This window comes from Bos javanicus, chromosome 1 (genome assembly GCF_032452875.1).
Source record: "Bos javanicus breed banteng chromosome 1, ARS-OSU_banteng_1.0, whole genome shotgun sequence".
In the NCBI taxonomy this organism is placed as follows: domain Eukaryota; kingdom Metazoa; phylum Chordata; class Mammalia; order Artiodactyla; family Bovidae; genus Bos; species Bos javanicus.
The window spans coordinates 83,349,972-83,369,034 of NC_083868.1; the positions used below are offsets into that span (position 1 = coordinate 83,349,972).

Sequence of the window (19,063 nt, forward strand, 5' to 3'; positions counted from 1 at the left end):
TACCAGGTATTGATTAGAGTTAATCAGGCTAACTAGGGTTTAGAATAGCGTTTCAGGTAGATACTAGATAAGACTTAGTAGAACAGGGTGGGGAATTTCTTTTTGCTATTATTTTTTTTATAACAGCTTTGTTGAGATATTTGTATACTATGAAATTCACCTGAGTGTAGAGCTTGGTGTTTGGTTAGTATATTAACAGAATTGTGCAATCATCACCACTAGCTAATTTTAGGACACTGTCCGTAATCCACAGGGAATTTGTTTTTAAAATTCAGGTCTAAAATTTTTTTGGAACAAACTTAAATTGTTTCTGGAAAGCCTTTTTTTTTTTTTTTTTTAAAGATTTATCTAAATGCTCTATGCATTGCAGTTGAACTTAGTTGAGAAAAATAAAATGGTACTTGAAAGATGTTTGAGAATTTATTTTTATAGATATAATGACAGAAAATTTTAATGCTTTTGTCTCTTTCTCCCTATTTTAAAGTACTTTTACTTATTAAGCACAATTTAGGAAATACCTGTCCTTGATGCATTTTTAATTCCAGGAATTCTCAAGTGGAACCAAGAGTCTGTGAGCCCTCCACTCAGAGAAGATGAAGGACATTGACATAGGAAAAGAATACATCATCCCCAGCCCTGGTTATAGAAATGTGCGGGAGAGAACCAGCAATTCAGGGCAGCACCGAGACCGTGAGGACTCCAAGTACAAGAGAACTCAACCGGTCAGTGTTGCCCTGCCTAATTTCCTCTCCTTATCTGCTTGCTGTGCTAGACCATACCTTCTTTCTTCACAAAATGCATAACTGAAAAGAGGTTTCTTTTTCTTTACTGACTTTAGGTCACTGTTAAGAATTTATTGTTATTTGTGAAAGAGAAGATGTTGGCTCTCAACCTGTCATCTGTTTTTCCCCTTTGAGTTCTCCTCTGAAAAGTTCTCCTCTGTTGCTAGAAAGAAGACAGTTTATGCAGGGTTGGGGAGGGGAAGGGCTGGGCAGGGAGCAGTGGGAATAGGAACCATTATACTTCAGTCTTGTACTTATAATTGTTCCCTCCCTCTGCCTCTGTTGTCTGCTTTTAAAAGGTGACTGGAGATTCTCATTCAGATTTCAGAGCGTACTTGGAACAATTCTATATTGGTGGAGGATAATCAGTTGAAATTTTCAAGAAAACCTATGAGTGTAAAGGAGTCTTTAGTGAATAATTTCCTCCGAGGGAAATAATGAATATGCATTTTAATCTGGAAGAAAACATCTTCGTCTGGGGAAAAATTCTTGAATTGCAGAAGTAATAAGAAAGAATGGGGGTTGCTGGGTAGGAAGTTGAGGTTTGTGTTCCTGTATTTGTTCTGTGAAGGCAATGGCACCCCACTCCAGTACTTTTGCCTAGAAAATCCCATGGACAGAGGAGCCTGGAAGGCTGCAGTCCATGGGGTCGCTAGAATCGGACACAACTGAGCGCTTCACTTTCAATTTTCACTTTCATGCATTGGAGAAGGAAATGGCAACCCACTCCAGTGTTCTTGCCTGGAGAATCCCAGGGACGGGAGGCCCGGTGGGCTGCCGTCTATGGGGTCTCACAGAGTCGGGGTCTCACAGAGTCGGACATGACTGAAGCGACACAGCAGCAGCAGCATGGCTCTATAGCTGACACTGGAGTTTCATTAGCCTGACCTTACTTGTCCCTCTTTGCTACGTGAAAGCTGTAGCCTTATTAATCAACATTTTCTCACTGATGGGTATTTTCTGTTTCGACTGTCTGTGGTACAATGCTTTCCTATTCAAGCTTAACTTTGGAAAAACATAGATTCACTGTAATCAGTGTCAAATCCTTAAGGTCCCAGTTCTGTACCGTTTCTGTGTCCTTTTGTTCAGACTTTATGTTAAAACACTTATTGAATATCTTTTGAATGCTTGACATTTAGTATAGCACTTATACTGGAAAAAGTCACAGAGAACGAATGAAGTGGGGATGCTGTCAAGCTGTTAAGTCATCTGTGTCTTAGTGGCTTAGGAATTAAAATAGTATCAATGGTAGAACCTAACTCATGAGATGCCTTGAGTATTAAATGAGCTAATACATATAAAATGCTTAGAATGGTGCCTGCCACGTAGCCTGTGCTCAAAGAATGTTAGCTCTTAGAGCTAGTGCTATGCTAAGTCACTTCAGGTGTGTCCGACTCTGTGCGACCCCATAGACGGCAGCCACCAGGCTCTCCCGTCCCTGGGATTCTCCAGGCAAGAACACTGGAGTGGGTTGCCATCTCCTTCTCCAATGCATGAAAGTGAAAAGTGAAAGCGAAGTTGCTCAGTCGCTCAGTCGTGTCTGACTCTTAGCGACCCCATGGATTGCAGCCTACCAGGCTCCTCCATCCATGGGATTTTCCAGGCAAAAGTACTGGAGTGGGGTACTTAGAGCTAGTAGTCTAGGGCATAAGAGGTGTGTGGGAAAGTTCTACATGTCATGCTAAGGAATATTTTACTATGGGCATAGGGGAACTACTGGAAATTATTAAAAGGGTTTTTTTCTCTTAATTTTTTATTTGGAGATGACTGTAGATCCACATGCAGTTGTAAAAATAATACAGAGAGATCCCATGCATACTTTATCTGGCTTCTCCCAGTGGTAACTTCTTGCATCCTATGGTATAAAATCATGACAGGATATTGATTGACAAGGATAACATGCAACCACTTTATTAAGACTTTGCCAGTTTCATGTGCACTTATTTGTGTGTGTTCTATGCAGTTTTTTCACAAGTAGATTTGTATGACCACCATCACAGTCAAGATACAAATCAACTCCACCAAAAGGATGTCTTGTGCTCCCCTTTTATTTTTATTATTTTTTAAATTTAATTTTATTTTAAAATTTTACATAATTGTATTAGTTATGTGCTCCCCTTTTAGAGCCACAGCCTCCTCCCTTGCCCTCTCCCCTAGTCTTTGGCAACCACTCATCTGTTTTCCATCTCTGTGATTTTGTCATTTTAAGAAAGCTGTACCAGTGGGATTATATAGTATGTAACCTTTTGACATTGAATTTTCTCACTCAGCATTATTCCCTTGTGATCCATCTATTTGTTGTGTATCAATTGTATTTTCCATGTTATAGATAGACTACAGTTTGTTTAACCATTCATCTGTTGAAGGAAATGTGGGTTATTTCTAGTTTGTAACTATTATAAACCAAGCTGCTCTGAACATTTGTGTATAGGATTTTTTGTGAATAAACCTTCCATTTCTCTGGGTGAATTCCAGGAGTGTAATTGCTGGGTCATATGGTAAGTGCGTGTTTAGTTTTATCAGAAACTTCAGTACTATTTTTTCCAGAGTAACTTTAATTTTACATTCCCACCAGCAATGTGTGAGTCATCCAGTTTCTCTGCATTCTTGCCAGTATTTGATGTTATTAATTTAATTTTAGCCATTCTGATAGGTATGTCTGATATCTCATTGTAATTTTACTTTGCATGACCTAATAGCTAATGCAGTTGAGCTGAGATTTTTAAGACTTCATTTATCTTAGGAAGATTAATTTTCAGGCAGTATATGAAAAATGTGTATGAGAGAGAGAGAGAGACAAAATACAGGGAGCAGCCTGGAGCCTCCTGTGCCAGCCCAGGTGAAAGAGGCCAGGAGTCTGGATCCAAGTCTAATAGTGAAGATGGAGGAGAGGGAGAGACTTAGGGGTATTTCGGGAAGGAGGCAGGGAGACATTGGGGTGCCTGTGGTAAGGCTATTGATGGGCATATGGGGAAAGGAGAAGGAGGTGAGCATGAGTTTACTTTTGAACATGTGGAATTTGCGGTGCATCCAGATAAGGTGATCAGTAGATAGAGTACAGATGCGGAATGGAGCTGGGACAAGTTTCAGAGTCATTAGTGCATCTGTGTAGATGAAGCCTTAGTGAGCAAGCTTGCCCATGCCTAGCTTGTAAAAGAGGAAGAGATGGAACCTGGAAAGATAGAGCGTGGTCCTGTGACATTTCTGAGGACAGAGGCCCTGTCCATTTAGTTAGAGCAGAACTGACATTCGGGTGTGCAGTGGCAGCAGCAAACTTTTCCTCTGTGGGTAGAGAAGAGTTGGAAGTAGAGTCACTGTTGTGCCTTGTGTCCTCTAAATTATTAAGTCAGGCACCAGACAGAAAGTTTCCTTCATGTGACTCAGCCTCATCTTGAAGAAACAGGAGGCTGATACCAACCACTTTTGTGAGATCTCAGGAGTCCACATGAATTTAATTTTCATTATCCTTTGATGTTTCCTAAACTTTTAAATATGAGTATTGTTTTCCGGTTTTTTTTTTTTTTTAACCATATCCTGTAGCCTCTGAACTTTTTTTGTTTTTAACTTAAACTGTTTCTTTTAATCAACTTTTTTCTTTTTGCTCAGCCTTGACCTAAGGAATAGAATTATAGGTTTATATAACATATTTTTTTACACATGACAAAAGGCATATATAATGATCAAGTGTTTTTAAAAATTCACATAACACCTAGAATGTTCTTGCATATTATCTATCAAAACTCCAGATTTCATAGATACAAATACATCTTCAACTTGTCTCGTATGTTAGCAGTTTGCTAATAGGAAAAAAGCAAAATGACAAATTTCTGGTTCAGCCATGGTATAAAAATGGACAATTTAAGTATCTGGGAAGTGGAATGGCTATAAAAGCATACCATTTACCTTTTTTAAGAATGTAAGTAGATAATTGGGTAGAGATTACAGTTTCGTGTCTTATGATCATAGCCATTGTTTTTGTATTAGTTAGTAGAGATGAAATCTGGGACAAGACCTCCCAGATGCCAGTTCTGCCTATTATTATCCATCAGAAATGAAAAACAGTACCTCCCAAAGTAACAAAAGATAAGGATACATTTGTGGCTCTTAATTGGAAAACAAGATTTTATCCACCACCATTAGCCTTTGATAGGTTCAGTTTAACATGGACACATGAAACTGTCAAACAGAAGTCAGAAGTAAAGCACCAAGTATTAAACGCATTTTAAACAAGTTGGTGATTTTCTTTCTTTCTTTTTTTTTTTTTTTTGCTGTCAGCAAAGTTGCAGAGTATATTGTTTGCCCCTTTCCTAATATTATGACCAAATCTTTTGGAATACTCTTTGGGAAAATTGCTCTAATCGTTCACACCTTCAGATATTTGTATCACATCTGCTTAGAGCTAGTTAAAATAATGCATTTTCACACCTTCCTTTTGTTCAAGACTATTGAGGTAAAGCTTGTGGCCACACACAACTTCATGATTTGCAGACATCCTTTAATCCTGAAGTGCTAATAGGGGTGCCTTCTGGTGCTGTTAGTTCTTTGAGCCTAAGTACTAATCTTGGCTGGTGTTAGGCTGGCGTTATTTCAACTAACATGAAGATTTATGTCCAGACCACTCCTTAACACTGTTCCCGTGTCTGAGGCGTGACTCTCTTTTGAACATAGTTCCTTTTCTTATAATTGCATTCAGATATGTACATGTTGACCACATAACTCTACCAACTCTGGTTGGTTTGTTTTAAGATGTGATATATATTCTTTTTTTTTTTTTTTAATTCAGCAAACATTTGAGCACTCTCCAAGATGAACACACAGCCCTGAATGAAGTGTTCTGGTGCACATGATGATAAATTGAGGCTGGCCCTGCCTAACCTCCCTAGAAGCTTCAACTCATAGTCATGTATGTAGATTACTAAAATTTAGATGCTGTGGAATTTAACAAGAAGAAAAGAATTCTTCAGTCTCTCAGATCAGGGAAGATTTCAGGAGGTAGAATTTGGTTGGAGACTTGAAGAACAGGTAGAATTTGGAGAAATGAAGAACATGCCTGGTGGAAGAAAGAGCTGTGAGTAGGACCAACAAGCTGTGGGTAGGCCAACCAAAGAACTGTTGGCTTTGAGCATCAAGTGTGAAGTCATAGATATAAAGGGCTAGATCATGAGTTTCAGATGATGTGTTTTTTTTTTTTTTTGCTAAATCTGCAGTTTATTTTGGTAGGTTTTTTCCTCATTTTAAAAAAGGCCAGTGAGGTTTTTTGTTTGTTTTTCAAACTTTTAATTTTATATTGGAGCATAGCTGATTAATAATGTTATGATAGTTTCAGGTGGACAGCAAGGAGATGATGTGTGTTCTTGAATAACAGGCCAAGGAGTTGGTGTTTTAGTTGCTTCAAATTAAAATTGAAGCAAAAACAAGACAAAACTCTGTGATACTTTTATAAGCTTTTTTTTTTTTTTTTGGTGGTGGTTTTCTCACTGTGCTCAGGCTAAAGCCAAGGGTGACTGTTTTTTTTCCCTAGCATGTCTAATCTAACTAAGAAAGGAGGAAACATGCAAAATAAGGAGTAGTCAACTAAAGTTCATGTGCCTGTACTACTTTACTCTTTTTGTCCCTTCTGTCAAGTGTACCACTAGTGGGATTTGCTTTCTACCCATGTTAGAATATTCTGCCTCTAGGCAAAGTAACAAAGCAAGTATTCACAGAGTCCAGTGACCTTCACCAAGTGTCTCCTTTAGTTCTGTGTCCGGCTGACACTTTAGTCTTGGTTGGAGTACTTGTGATTAGTGAGTGGAAGAACTATTTGGGTGAGCTCAAGTTATATGCTAGAGACAAGGATGTGATTAGTAATCTCTTACCAAGAAATAGGATTCTAGGATATGTTATTATGAAAGAATTATGGTCTCTTACAGAAAATGTGCAAATTATGGAAGATTACAGGAAAAAATAAAATCACCCTTAACACCTCTACCTAGGGACAACTATTGTTGTCATAAAATAGTTTTGTTTAGCACTTTAACAAAATTTGACTCTGAAAGCTCTTCTTTATGGATGAAGGGTATGTGAATTTTTCTATGCCCTTGTGTTTTCAGCGTCAAAAATATTACCTGTGAGTCTCCTTGCTGTTAGGAAGGAGAGCGGGGTGAAGGAGATTAGTATTGCAGTCTCTGCGTTATTTTTCTCTTGATTGGTACTCAGTGACTCAGCATATTTTCTGGACAGTCAGTAATAGGATGAGTAAGAACACCTGCCTCCCTGCCCCCTTTTCCCTGAAGGCATCTATAAAGCTTTATAGAGCTTAGTACGGTATGATACGGTCTCTGGCCTGGTGCCAGATGTTGGTCTCCAATAGCAGCCTGGAGCTCTCTGGTGGGGATGACAACAGTGCTGCCATTGGTGCAGAGCCCGGGTGGCTTTCCTGCATGGTGACTGAGTCTAGAGCCCGCAGGTCTCCTGAGGTTGGTCTGCTGCCTTGATCATGAGCTCTTTTACGCCATCTGCAGCGTGGCTGCTGCTTCCTAGCTAGGAAATGCTGCTTAAGGGAAATAAATATAGCTTGTTGGCACGAGTTAAAGGAGCTTTCTGTCAAAGGGAAGAAAAGTATTGGAACTAGCAATGTATTTTTCAAGCAATTTTAAATACTCAAGCCTTTACTTTGTTAAAATCTATAACTTGGAAGTGACAAATGGTTAATGAAAACTTTTTCAATGAAACCTGGGTTTTGCTTTGAGGTAGCCTTGTACTGGGCTTCCCAGGTGATGTGTTGGTAAAGAAACTTGCCTGCCAATGCAGGAGATGCAAGAGACATGGGTTCGATCCCTGGTTTGGGAAGATACCCTGGAGAAAGAAATGGCAACCTGCTCCAGTGTTATTGCCTGGAAAATTCCATGGACAGAAGAGCCTAGCAGGCTACAGTCCATGGGGTCACAAAGAGTCAAACGCTACTGAGCATGCATACACAGCCTTGTGCTAATGCTTTCTAAAATGTCTCACCATTCTGTCCCTCACTTTCTCGTAATCAAAAATTAAAAAGGCCAATGCCAGGAACAGGGAACAGGGCCTCTATAAGTCTTTACAATAGTTGAACCTCTCAGTATCAAAGTTACAGACTAATATGAAGATAATTTGGTGCACAAAAGTCCACTAATTAGTAGAATTAATCTTATTAAGTCGATCCCTTCCCTCCTTACCCCCCTTTTTGTGAGTTAACCTATTTAGATAATTAGATGCCATATTTTTTTAATTATTTAAGATTATTTTCTAAATTAGCTGTTCAAAGAATCAACTCTTATTAGATATCAAATAATAATTTCTGTTGACTAAAGCAGGTATGATGTTAAGCAGTTACTTAGTTTCCTTAAATGTATTCTCACAGTGGAAAAATAGGCAAACTGCCCAAATATTCACCTTTACTTTGCATCTCACCATTGTCAGCGCTTCCAGCCTGCTCTGCAGTACAGGTCACATAATGGACCCACTGATGTCTTATCTGAGGCATTTAACACAGGCACACACAGTACTGGGCACTGAAGGGAGTTTCATTTACAAATTATATTTTGGCTTTTTTTTTTTTTTAAGCTAAAGCCTGAAAGTCTTCAAGGGATTTTGTCAAATGTAAAATACCAACATTTTGTTATCTACACTGGTGGCTCTCAGTTTAGGCTGCATGTTAAAATCACTTGAAGAATGTTAAAAAAAGATACTAATACTCCAAACAAATTAAACCGGTCTCTGGGGTCACGCTCAGGCAGTCAGTGCTTTTTAAAGCTGCCCTGGTGATCCTAATGTGTCACCAGCGCCGAGAACCTCTTCCCTAGATCTCACGGGATCGTCTCTTCTATCCCCTCAACCAGTGGGGCTCCAAGTGTTTCCCTTTTCTTCTTCTGAGATTTATTTTCAGTTTATCCTTTGAAACCTTATCATTGTAATAACAAAGTTAATCTCATCCCCCGATGTAATAGGAACTTGGGAAAAGTTTCTTGGAATTTAGCTTATGAAACAACTGAAAGCCCTCCAGTTTTTCTCCTGATTCTGGGGTAATGCTAGATTATGAGGTACAGAAAAATACCTGTGTTACCGTGATGGTAATAAGGTATATCCACTGGTTTTACGTATTTACACTTGTGGATTGTATTAATAGCAGATCCTGGACATTAGGGTAACTCAGCCTAGTTACAAATGACTGAGCTGGGGTACAAATTAATCCATAGCCACTGAGCAATAAGGCTGAGGTTAGCAGGTTCCCCAACTCTGACTAGTGAGCCATTTCTAATATATTATGCTTCCTTCCTGTGAAGGTTGCATTCTGAAATTTTGCTGTCCCTCTAGACTGAAGTGGCCACTCTCTGGAATTTCTTAAGGGAAATGCTTGAGATGATCAGGATCTTGTTAATCACACATTGGAATAAGAAAGTGCTGAGAATTGGGGGAATTGTCCTTTGCGGTGTTAACTTATTGAGGAGAGGGAGGATGGGGAAGCCTGAAGTCAGATGTTCTTGGAAGGGCATCAGCTTTTTTCATTTCTTTTTAAATTTAAAATAAAACATAACTTTCTCTTTAATCTTGAACATTTTGAGTCTCTTTGAAAACTGTATCTTTGTAACGGCTTCCCTTAAAAGTTTGTCTTTCTAAATGTTTATAATAAAGGCAGCTGCAGGAATGGGATACCTACAGAAAAGCTTTTACTTGAGCCAGAAGAGTTTGTAAGAAGAGGCTATCCATTCTGTATTTTTGTTAATATCTTGTGAATTGAGGAGAAGAATATGCCCTAGGCTCTTGAGGCAAGTCCATTCTATTGTGCCCTGAGGGCCGCTTTCTTTGTAACCTTTAATCCCCTTGGAAGCTGAGAGGCGCACCTGGTTGGTTCCTCAGCCCCTGGGCTTCGTTCAGAAGGCTGCCCTGCTGTTTGCTTTGAGGAAGGGATTGTTCAGCCTGAGGAATGACCATCGGTCCTTGGTATCCTGTCCCAGGCGTCTCCGGGCAGGGGGAAGCCCGAGGTTGCCCTGTCAGCAGACATTCCACTCTGGCAGCCTGTTAAAATGAGATGAACAAACTAGATAAGCAGAAACCCTGTGGTGTAACAGTGAGTATCACAGCCCTGGGGATGGTCTTGGAGCACAGAGGAGGGAGGGTCCCTGTGCAAATATCTCTGTTTGCTTATGGATCGAAAGTTCCTTGCTTTCCTCACCGGACGGGCATATAAATGGCTCTGTGTTTCCCTGACCTTTATTTGAACAGTGGCTGAATCTAAATTTCACTGTCCCCTTTCGGTTCCCCAGCGTCCTCACCCTGCTCCACCTCAGAGTCTCCTAGCCAGAGTCCTCAGGAAGATACAAACAGCAGCAGTAATTTCTTTGTTGAATGTTTTCTCAACTCCTGGACCAATCAGTATTTTTCCCTTTGGAATGAATCAGCTGCTGTTGGACGCCTTCTGTGGCTGCGTCCTCTGTCCATGGAGAGCCCTTCAGTCTGCAAAGCTCTTTAGGAGAAATACAGAAAAATTAGTGCATCTCAGGAGAAGCCTTAAGAAGTTACTTCTAAAATTGACTTAAAGCATTGTAATATAAAAAACAAATAGGCCATAAAACACATTTCCCTAGGTCAGCATACACCGAATACTAGCATGTGAGCCAAGTTTAACTCTCTTGGACTACCTTAGCGCTACTGACATTTGGGGGCTAAATCCTTCTTTGTTGTGGGGGCCTGTCCTGTGCATGGTTGGCTGTTCGGCAGCATCCCTGGCCTCTACCCACTGAATGCACAGTTATGACCAAAATGTCTGCAAACATTACCAGATGTCTCCTGGGCAAGTAAAAATCCTCCTCAATTGAAGACTACTAGGCTATACTGGACTGTGAAGAAGGCTGAGCACCAAAGAATTGATGCTTTTGAACTGTGGCGTTGGAGAAGACTCTTGAGAGTCCCTTGGACTGCAAGGAGATCCAGCCAGTCCATTCTGAAGGAGATCAGCCCTGGGATTTCTTTGGAAGGAATGATGCTAAAGCTGAAACTCCAGTACTTTGGCCACCTCATGCGAAGAGTTGACTCATTGGAAAAGACTCTGATGCTGGGAGGGATTGGGGGCAGGAGGAGAAGGGGACGACAGAGGATGAGATGGCTGGATGGCATCACTGACTTGATGGACGTGAGTCTGGGTGAACTCCGGGAGTTGGTGATGGACAGGGAGGCCTGGCGTGCTGCAATTCATGGGGTCGCAAAGAGTCGGACACGATTGAGTGACTGATCTGATCTGAGGCTATACTATCTAACACTGTAGCTGCCAGCCAAAGGCAGCTGTTGGGCCTTGGAAATGTGGAAAGTCCAAATTGAGATCTGCCATATAGAACACACGCACCAGGTGTCAAAGACTTAGAACCAAAAAAGAATATACCTTATAATTTTTTATCGATTACATGTTTAAAAGATACTATTTTGTATATATTGGGTTAAAGTATATTCTTATGGTTAATTTCACCTGTTTCTCTTCCCTTTTTAGTGTGGCTACTAAAAACATTTAAATTACATTTGTGTCTTATATTTTTTTCTGTTGGACAACATTGCACTGGAGTGTCAGTCTACTGTGGTTTAACCATTAATCTTCTTATTAAGCATCTAGTCCCCTGTATACCATGGGTTTAAATTATGTCTTTTCTTGGGGAGAATTTTCTTTCTACAGTAATATTATGGAGACAGAGCATGTCTAAAGTGTTACATGTGACCAGTTTGTTTCCCTGACTACCTGCCAGCAATCACTAAAAATCCAGTCAAGGTTCAGATGTATGTTTTTCTTATGTTTCCCTCTTTGTTCGCTTGGATTTTATCTCTATTTCTACTGATATTAAGGTATGTATAATTGTATCTTAAAATTTAAGTTTAATTTCTTGCTTGGTGACATTGAATTTAGAGGCTGAGAGATGGACACTTTTGAATCAATTTAGTAGACTATTCTGGATTTTGAACTTTTATAAATACTAGACTATAACTTGCATGAAAGCAGTGATTTTGAGCTGTGAGTCTGTTTTTTCGCTCCTGTTTCCACACCCAGAGCTGTGCCTGGTGTGTTGTAGGTCCCTCAATAAATACTGAATGAATGGATAAAACATATGTTTTTCAGTAAAAGCTGACTGTTCAAAATATTATGTTAGTTATCTGGTCACTTTTTTAGTTGTATTCTCCTTTTTCTTGTGCTAATTTCATTACACAGAAAGTTTTCCTTTTTATATTCAAGCCATCCATTTTGCCTTCGGTAAGTTTCTGACTTTGGAGGCAGATGGAGACTATTTTCCTTCCATCATTGTGCTAAAATGCTATTTAATTCTCTTCTGTTTATTTCACCATTTTAATGTAACTTTGAGGGTTAATCCCAGATGGATTAATGTATGATATGAAACATGAGTCTCAGTTCATCTCCAGTCTGTTTTTTATTTGTCCCAATGATATCCACTGAATCATATTTCCCTACCCTGTTATGTTATTTATGTGTTCATATAGCAAGCCTATATAGCTTGAATATATAGAGTCAGTTTTCTTGGTTCATTTCCATTTTTAATTCAGTCAGTCTTAGAATGTTGATAACTTGCTTTACAGAAAGTTAATATAGTAGAATATATTTGTTTTTACTTTAAATAGACATTTTTTTTCCCCTCGACTTGCTTGGCCAGGTAAACTTTTTTGGAAAGCCTAGAAAGAAAGAGAAGTTAGGCATCCAGCCAGACACAATTAGACATTTGTGACATCTTTACAGTTAATAGCAGGTGATATAAATATGCTTTTACTTTATTTTAAAATATCAGTCTGTAATGTATTCATCTGTTAGCATCTACTCATCTTTGGTTGAAAAACCACCTGGAAGTGCACTTTTGCGATTAAGTAAACTCATCTGTTTATAGTCTAGTGTTTGTGATTTTGACTTTGGAAAGTACTATTTGCTTATAATGAGGTTAATTTGGAGAGTCAGAGTTTATTTTAATCTAATACTCACCCTGGGGAAGAGAGGAGAGCTGGCTGTCTATAAAGATATATCCGAGGTCATCTTATACAGTAATGATTTATTTGCTTGTTTTTTCTTTGAAAGGCACATAGCTTAGTAATTAAGAGCCTCAACTCTGGAGCCTGGATTCAATCTCTGCTTTTTAAAGATCTCTTCAAATCTCTGTTGTTACTTCACAGTTTCCTCAGCTGTAAGACAGGGGAATGAGAGTGTCTACCTCATAGGGTAATTGTGAGAATTATAAGAAGTTAGTATCTGTAAAACATTTAAAACAATGCCTGGCACACAGTAAATGCTTTATTGGTTTGTTATAAGTTCGTTTGTCCACATTTTCCCATCACCTTCAAGTAAGCAGTTATACTAGTCAAGAGATCTGGCTGCAGACAAAGAAGGCTGTCCTAACTTCCTGTATTTCTTGCTAATGTCCCAGAGTAGATGGGACAAAGGCAGCCTTGGGTTGACAAAATAGAACTGAAAGTACTAAAGCTAATAGAAGTTCTCTTTTGCAATATCACTGGAATGCACATTTTATAATGAGTAATTAAGCAAACTGGATATATGTCTAGTTGCTGGGAGCTATACTTTTTAATCCTATAATCCCACTGGTGGAATTTATCCTAAATAATCCAGAAAGAGAAAAATAAACTACAATTGTTTATTACACGATTAATAATACACAGAAGATTAGAAGTGTATTGGTTAAGAAGATTTCTTAGTGGTATATCATGTAGCTTTAAATGATGATAATGCAGACTGTGGAGCAATATTGAGATATTCTAGTTGACATTTGAATAAAAGGTGCCAGGCCCTGTACTGAGCCAGGGACCAAGGATACAAACAAGAGTTAGTCAGCCTGCCCTCCAGGAGCTCTTCTCTTGCCAGAAGCATCCCACTGCAGTGGCGTAGTACAGGGAAGACATAGGAAGGAGGAAGTGAATTCCCTAATCTTGAAACAATTAGGCAAAGCTAAAGGAAAGAGGAATGGTTGAGATAGTCCATAAGATTTATCAGGTGGATCAGTTGGTGTGTAATTAATATGTATTAAATGTTTGTTTAATACTTATACCCAATATTTTGCTAAACACTTTTCATTATCCCATTCATTCTTCTCAATACTTTGTGGTCTTCCCTGGTGCCTCAGCTGGTAAAGAATCCGCCTGCAATGCGGGAGACCTGGGTTCGGTCACTGGGTTGGGAAGATCCCCTGGAGAAGGAAGGGAAAGGCTACCCACTCCAGTATTCTGGGCTGGAGAATTCCATGGACTGTATAGTCCATGGGATTGCAAAGAGTCAGACATAACTAAGCCATTTTCACTTTAATTCATTCTTTTCAACACTTTGTGGTAGGTGCATGTACCATTGTAAAAATGAGTAAGTTGAAGCTTAAAGTGACTTGGTAATATGCAGAAAGTTGGTGGCAGAATCAGCCTGTGAGCCCATATCTTATCTTCTAAAATCCACGTGCAGGGACTTCCCTGGTGGCACAGTAGATAAAACCCACCTGCCAATGCAGGGGAAACGGGTTCAATCCCTGGTTCAGGAAGGTTCCCATGCCACGGAGCAACTAAGCCCATGCGCTCTAGGACCCTCAGGCCACAACTCCTGAGCCTGTGTGCTGCCACTACTGAAGCTTGCATGCCCTTACTCCACAACAGGAGAAGCCACCACAATGAGAAGCCCTCGCACTGCAATGGAGAGTAGCCCTCGCTCACAGCAACTAGAGAAAGCCCACATGCAGCAATGAAGACCCAGCATAGCCAAAAATAAATATATAAACTAAATTATAAAAATAAGAAAATAAAATCCGTATGCAAAACCACTATACTTCACAGAGGCCTCCAACTATGGGAAAATCCCACAGTGGCCTAAGGAATATAAATACTTTAAGATCATAGAGAGTATAGTTTTATTGGAGTAAGGGGGTTTTGTGTTGATTTTCTTGATAGTGTTATTTTATCATTCAAGAATTCTTGCCAGGAGCTAAACACCTGCTACTTATTGTTTTGAGAGTCCTGTCTTTGAAGGAGCTGGGGGCAAGTATGGAGCAGGACTTGAAACAGGATTCTGCATGGATCCTATCATCTCCAACAAATATTTCACTGTTGTCATCTAGGCAGTGAGTAGGATACGGCAATAAGATTGACAGTTTGAGAAGCAGTTTAGGAAAGAATAGCAAAAATATGATGTGACTTATTAAGTGGGTTGCTTAGAATGGTAACTTTCAATTGTCTTAGATCAACAGTATTGACTTTTCCATACCCATATGGTGGTCATTCCTACTCCATGTGTTATTATTATATGAAAATATGAGTAGTAATTCAGCCACTTTTTCAACTACTTTTATGGGGTTTTTCTTTGTCAGAATAAAATTATACTGAATGCCTTGTATGAAAATCAAAAACAGTACAAGAGCCCTCAGTCTCTGATACATCACAGGCATTTTCTCATGCTGGTGTAGTACTCATGATATGCCTGGGCGAGTGAAACCTTGCCTGCCTGCTCTCATCTGAGTGTTTTTAGAGAACCTTTGAATTTCACATTCTCCACTATGGGAAGGAACTACCCGGAAGGTGGTAGAACATGACATCATGCATATAGTCAAAGGAACAAAACTCATGCATTAAGATCGATTTTTGTTTGTTGTTATCATTAAGTCCATTCACTTTTCTTTTCATAGGTTTTGATGAAACTAGGCATTTTAGAGATGAATAAAATGAAATCAGTGTACTATAAAGATAGAAATTGGAATGCTTTTATTCCCAGTATCTAGGACAGTTTTGTATATAGGTGCTCTGTAAGTTATTTGTTGAAAGAATGAATTAAATAAGATGTTAAGATTTTAGTTTTCTCTTAATGCTACTATGCCATTCTTATATAAGAATGCTAATGGATGGCATACCAAGTCTTCCTTTTTTAAAAAAAACATAAGCTTTGATACTTCTTTCTTTATTTATTTATTGGTCATGCCATGTGGCATGCGGGATCTTAGTTCCCCAACCAGGGATCAAACCTGTGCCCCCTGCAGTGGAAGCTTGGAGTCCTAACCACTGGACAGCCAGGAAATTCCCCCCAAGTTTTCCTTTTCTGATGCCATATTGTCCAAAGATGTTTATAAAACTCTACTAACTCTTGAACTTGGTTCTCCTAGAAAGACAAAAGATCTAGAACAGCTAAACCAGTTTTGTAAAGGAAGAATAATAAAGTTGGAGATAGCACACTGTGCTATTGTGAGACTTACTAAATAGCTGCCTCTTAATATTTGAGTTGCTTCTCTTCTGTGTGTAAAAGAGGTAGTGTGTGAAAATAGAGACTTCACTTTGTATAAGGCCCAGTGTGTTAGGTGCTACACCACTTAACTTTTTTTTTTATCCGAGAGTCTATTCTTTCTTGCTAGTTTACAATAATTGCTAAAAATATTTGTGAGAATGTCAGAAAAGAATAAGGTTCTTATTAACCCTTTCATGAGGAAAAGAATGGTTCTGCTTCTGTAACAGTAACTGCGGAAGTCACTTTGGGTCGACAAACAACAAGGTTCTATGGTATAGGACAGGGAACTATATTCCGTATCCTGTGATAAACCATAATGGAAAAGAATATGAGGAAGAATGTGTGTGTGTGACCCTGTGATCCCACTCTGTATGGGGATCTGTGTGACTCTATGATCCGTGACGGATCTATATATACGTGTATATATGTATAAACATATATACAATAAAATATTACTCAGCCATTGAAAAGAATGAAATAGTGCCATTTGCAGCAACATGGATGGACCTAGAGATTATCATACTGAGTGAATTAAGTCATAGTGAGAAGGAGAAATATCATATGACATCCCTTATATGTGGAATCTACAATGAAATGACACAAATGAACTTATAAAACAGAAACAGACTCACAGACCTCCAGAACAAGCTTATGGTTGCTGGAGGGGGAAGAGGGAGTTAGGGACTTTGAGATAGACATGTACACACTGCTAAAATGAATAGCAAACAGGGACCTACTGTATAGCACATAGAACTCTGCTCAATGGTTAATGTGGCAGCCTGGATGGGAGGGGGATTTGGGGGAGAATGGATACATGTGTATGTATGGCTGAGTCCCTTCTCTACTCACCTGAAACTATCACAACATTGTTTGTTAATCAGCTATATACCCCAATACAAAAGTTTTTTAAAAAAAATGTGTATGCATAACTGAATCATTTTGCTCTACTGTAAAAATTAATGCACGACTATGAATTAACTACACTTCAATAAAATTTTTAAAAAAGTAATTTTGGGTTACTTTTAGAATAAATAGGCATAGATGTGTCCAGGTTTTTGGCCCACCCTCTTCTGCCATAGTCAGAGTTTGAATTACATGCATTTTTATTAATATGATTAATTGGTATTTATAAACTTTGTATTTCTACCCATGAGACCCTCTGCTTGTGGAAGTCTGGATAGGAGCTCTTTAGCTGGGCAGCCAGGGTGAGAGCCCCAGTTCTGCACTCTTTGTTGCCAACAAGAGAGAGAGAGGGGAAGCATGTGTGCATTCTGGCTTTTTCTGCCTGACAGAGCTATTTAATGGGGAGGGGTGTTGATTGTTAACTTTTTGTCATAGAAAACAGGCAATAGAATTTGCAGTTAGTAGTGAAATAATTGACTCTCAGTTTGTATTGGGAAATGAAAGATAAAACATTTTGGTGATAAAAATATAAATTTTAAAACATACAACACAATGAGTGAATCCTAATATAAACTGTGGATTTTAGTTAGTGATAACATATCGGTCTTGGGCCATCACTTGTGGCAAATGTAGTGCACTCATGCAAGATGTTAATTATGGAGGAGAAGAGGGTAGGTGAGGAGGTCTATGGGAACTCAGTACTTTCTGCTCAGTTTTTCTGAAAGTGCTCAAATAATAATCATAAATGAAGTCTATTAGTGTAGAAGTTTTAAGTATCCGGTTGAATGTTCCTTAGTGAGTTCGTATCACACAAGTGAGTGTTTAACCTCCTGACCCTTGGGATTTCCTGGGTGAGATGACTCAGGTTTGTAGTTTGAGCTGTTGTGTCAGTAGATTTGGTCCTCTCTGATTCTCTCATGTTCATTAACTGTGCTTTGCCTTTTCTCCCTCTCTGTTGAAACAGTTGGATTGCCAGGATGCCTTGGAAACAGCAGCCCGAGCTGAAGGCCTTTCCCTGGACCCCTCCATGCATTCTCAGCTCAGAATCCTGGATGAGGAACATCCCAAGGGAAAGTACCATCATAGCTTAAGTGTTCTGAAGCCCATCCGGACCACTTCCAAGTAAGAGCTTCTGCTAGTTAATGGCTTGTCTGTGAAGCACCAGAAAAATTGGGGCTAAGATTATTTGGGGAAACTTGAGTTTAGTCATCAGTATCAGTTCAGTTGCTCAGTCATGTCCAACCTTTTGCGACCCCATGGACTGCAGCATGCCAGGCTTCCCTGTCTATCACCAACTCCCGGAGCTTACTTAAACTCATGTCCATCAAGTCAGTGATGACATCTAACCATCTCATCATCTGTTGCCCCTTCTCCTCCTGCCTTCAATCTTTCCCAGCATCAGGATCTTTTCCAATGAGTCAGTTCTTCACATCAGGTGGCCAAAGTATTGGAGCTTCAGCTTCAGCATCAGTCCTTCTAATGAATATTGAGGATTGATTTCCTTTAGGACTGAATGGTTTGATCTCCTTGCAGTCCAAGGGACTCTCAAGAGTCTTCAACACCATAATTCAAAAGCATCAGTTCTTTGGTGCTCAGCTCTCATATCCATACATGACTACTGAAAAAACCATAGCTTTGACTAGATGGACCTTTGTTGGCAAAGTAATGTCTCTGCTTTTTAATATGCTGTCTAGGTTGGTCAGGGAACTCCACTCAACATTCTGTAATGACCTACGTGGGAAAATTAGCTTTAAAAGAATATATGTATAACTGATTCACTTTGCTGTATACCTGAAACTAACACAACATTGCAAATCAACTATACTCCAATAAAATTAAAAAAAAAATACCAATTCATCGTATGAAGTATTTGTGCATTCCCTCTTTTTCTTTTCCTTGACAAGTCATTACAGAGAATTACATGTTTAATTAGCATTTTCATAAAATCAGGGTTTTTGCAGCTCATGATTTTTTATTGCTTATATGTTTTCTAATTCATTAAGTTTTACTTTTATTTTCCTCCTTCTTTCAGTTCATTCTTCTTTTCCTCGTAGCTTCTTTATATATTAGACTCTCTTTTTCTTGAGTTCAAGCATTAGAGTATATTAATTTTGACACAAAT

The 19,063-nt window shown here is 39.1% G+C and overlaps 1 protein-coding gene across 5 annotated transcripts in view; it reads left to right on the forward strand.

The window, feature by feature from the left end:
• The window catches only part of ABCC5 (ATP binding cassette subfamily C member 5), an 82,063-nt gene that overhangs the window by 2,482 nt on the left and 60,518 nt on the right, over positions 1-19,063 (forward strand). For all 5 annotated transcript variants that reach the window (XM_061414292.1, XM_061414311.1, XM_061414323.1 and 2 more), the window contains exons 2-3: positions 546-722; positions 17,906-18,063. In XM_061414292.1, the coding sequence (XP_061270276.1) occupies positions 594-722; positions 17,906-18,063 (287 nt within the window). In that variant the 5' untranslated portion in view covers positions 546-593. The remainder of the gene's footprint in view (positions 1-545; positions 723-17,905; positions 18,064-19,063) is intronic.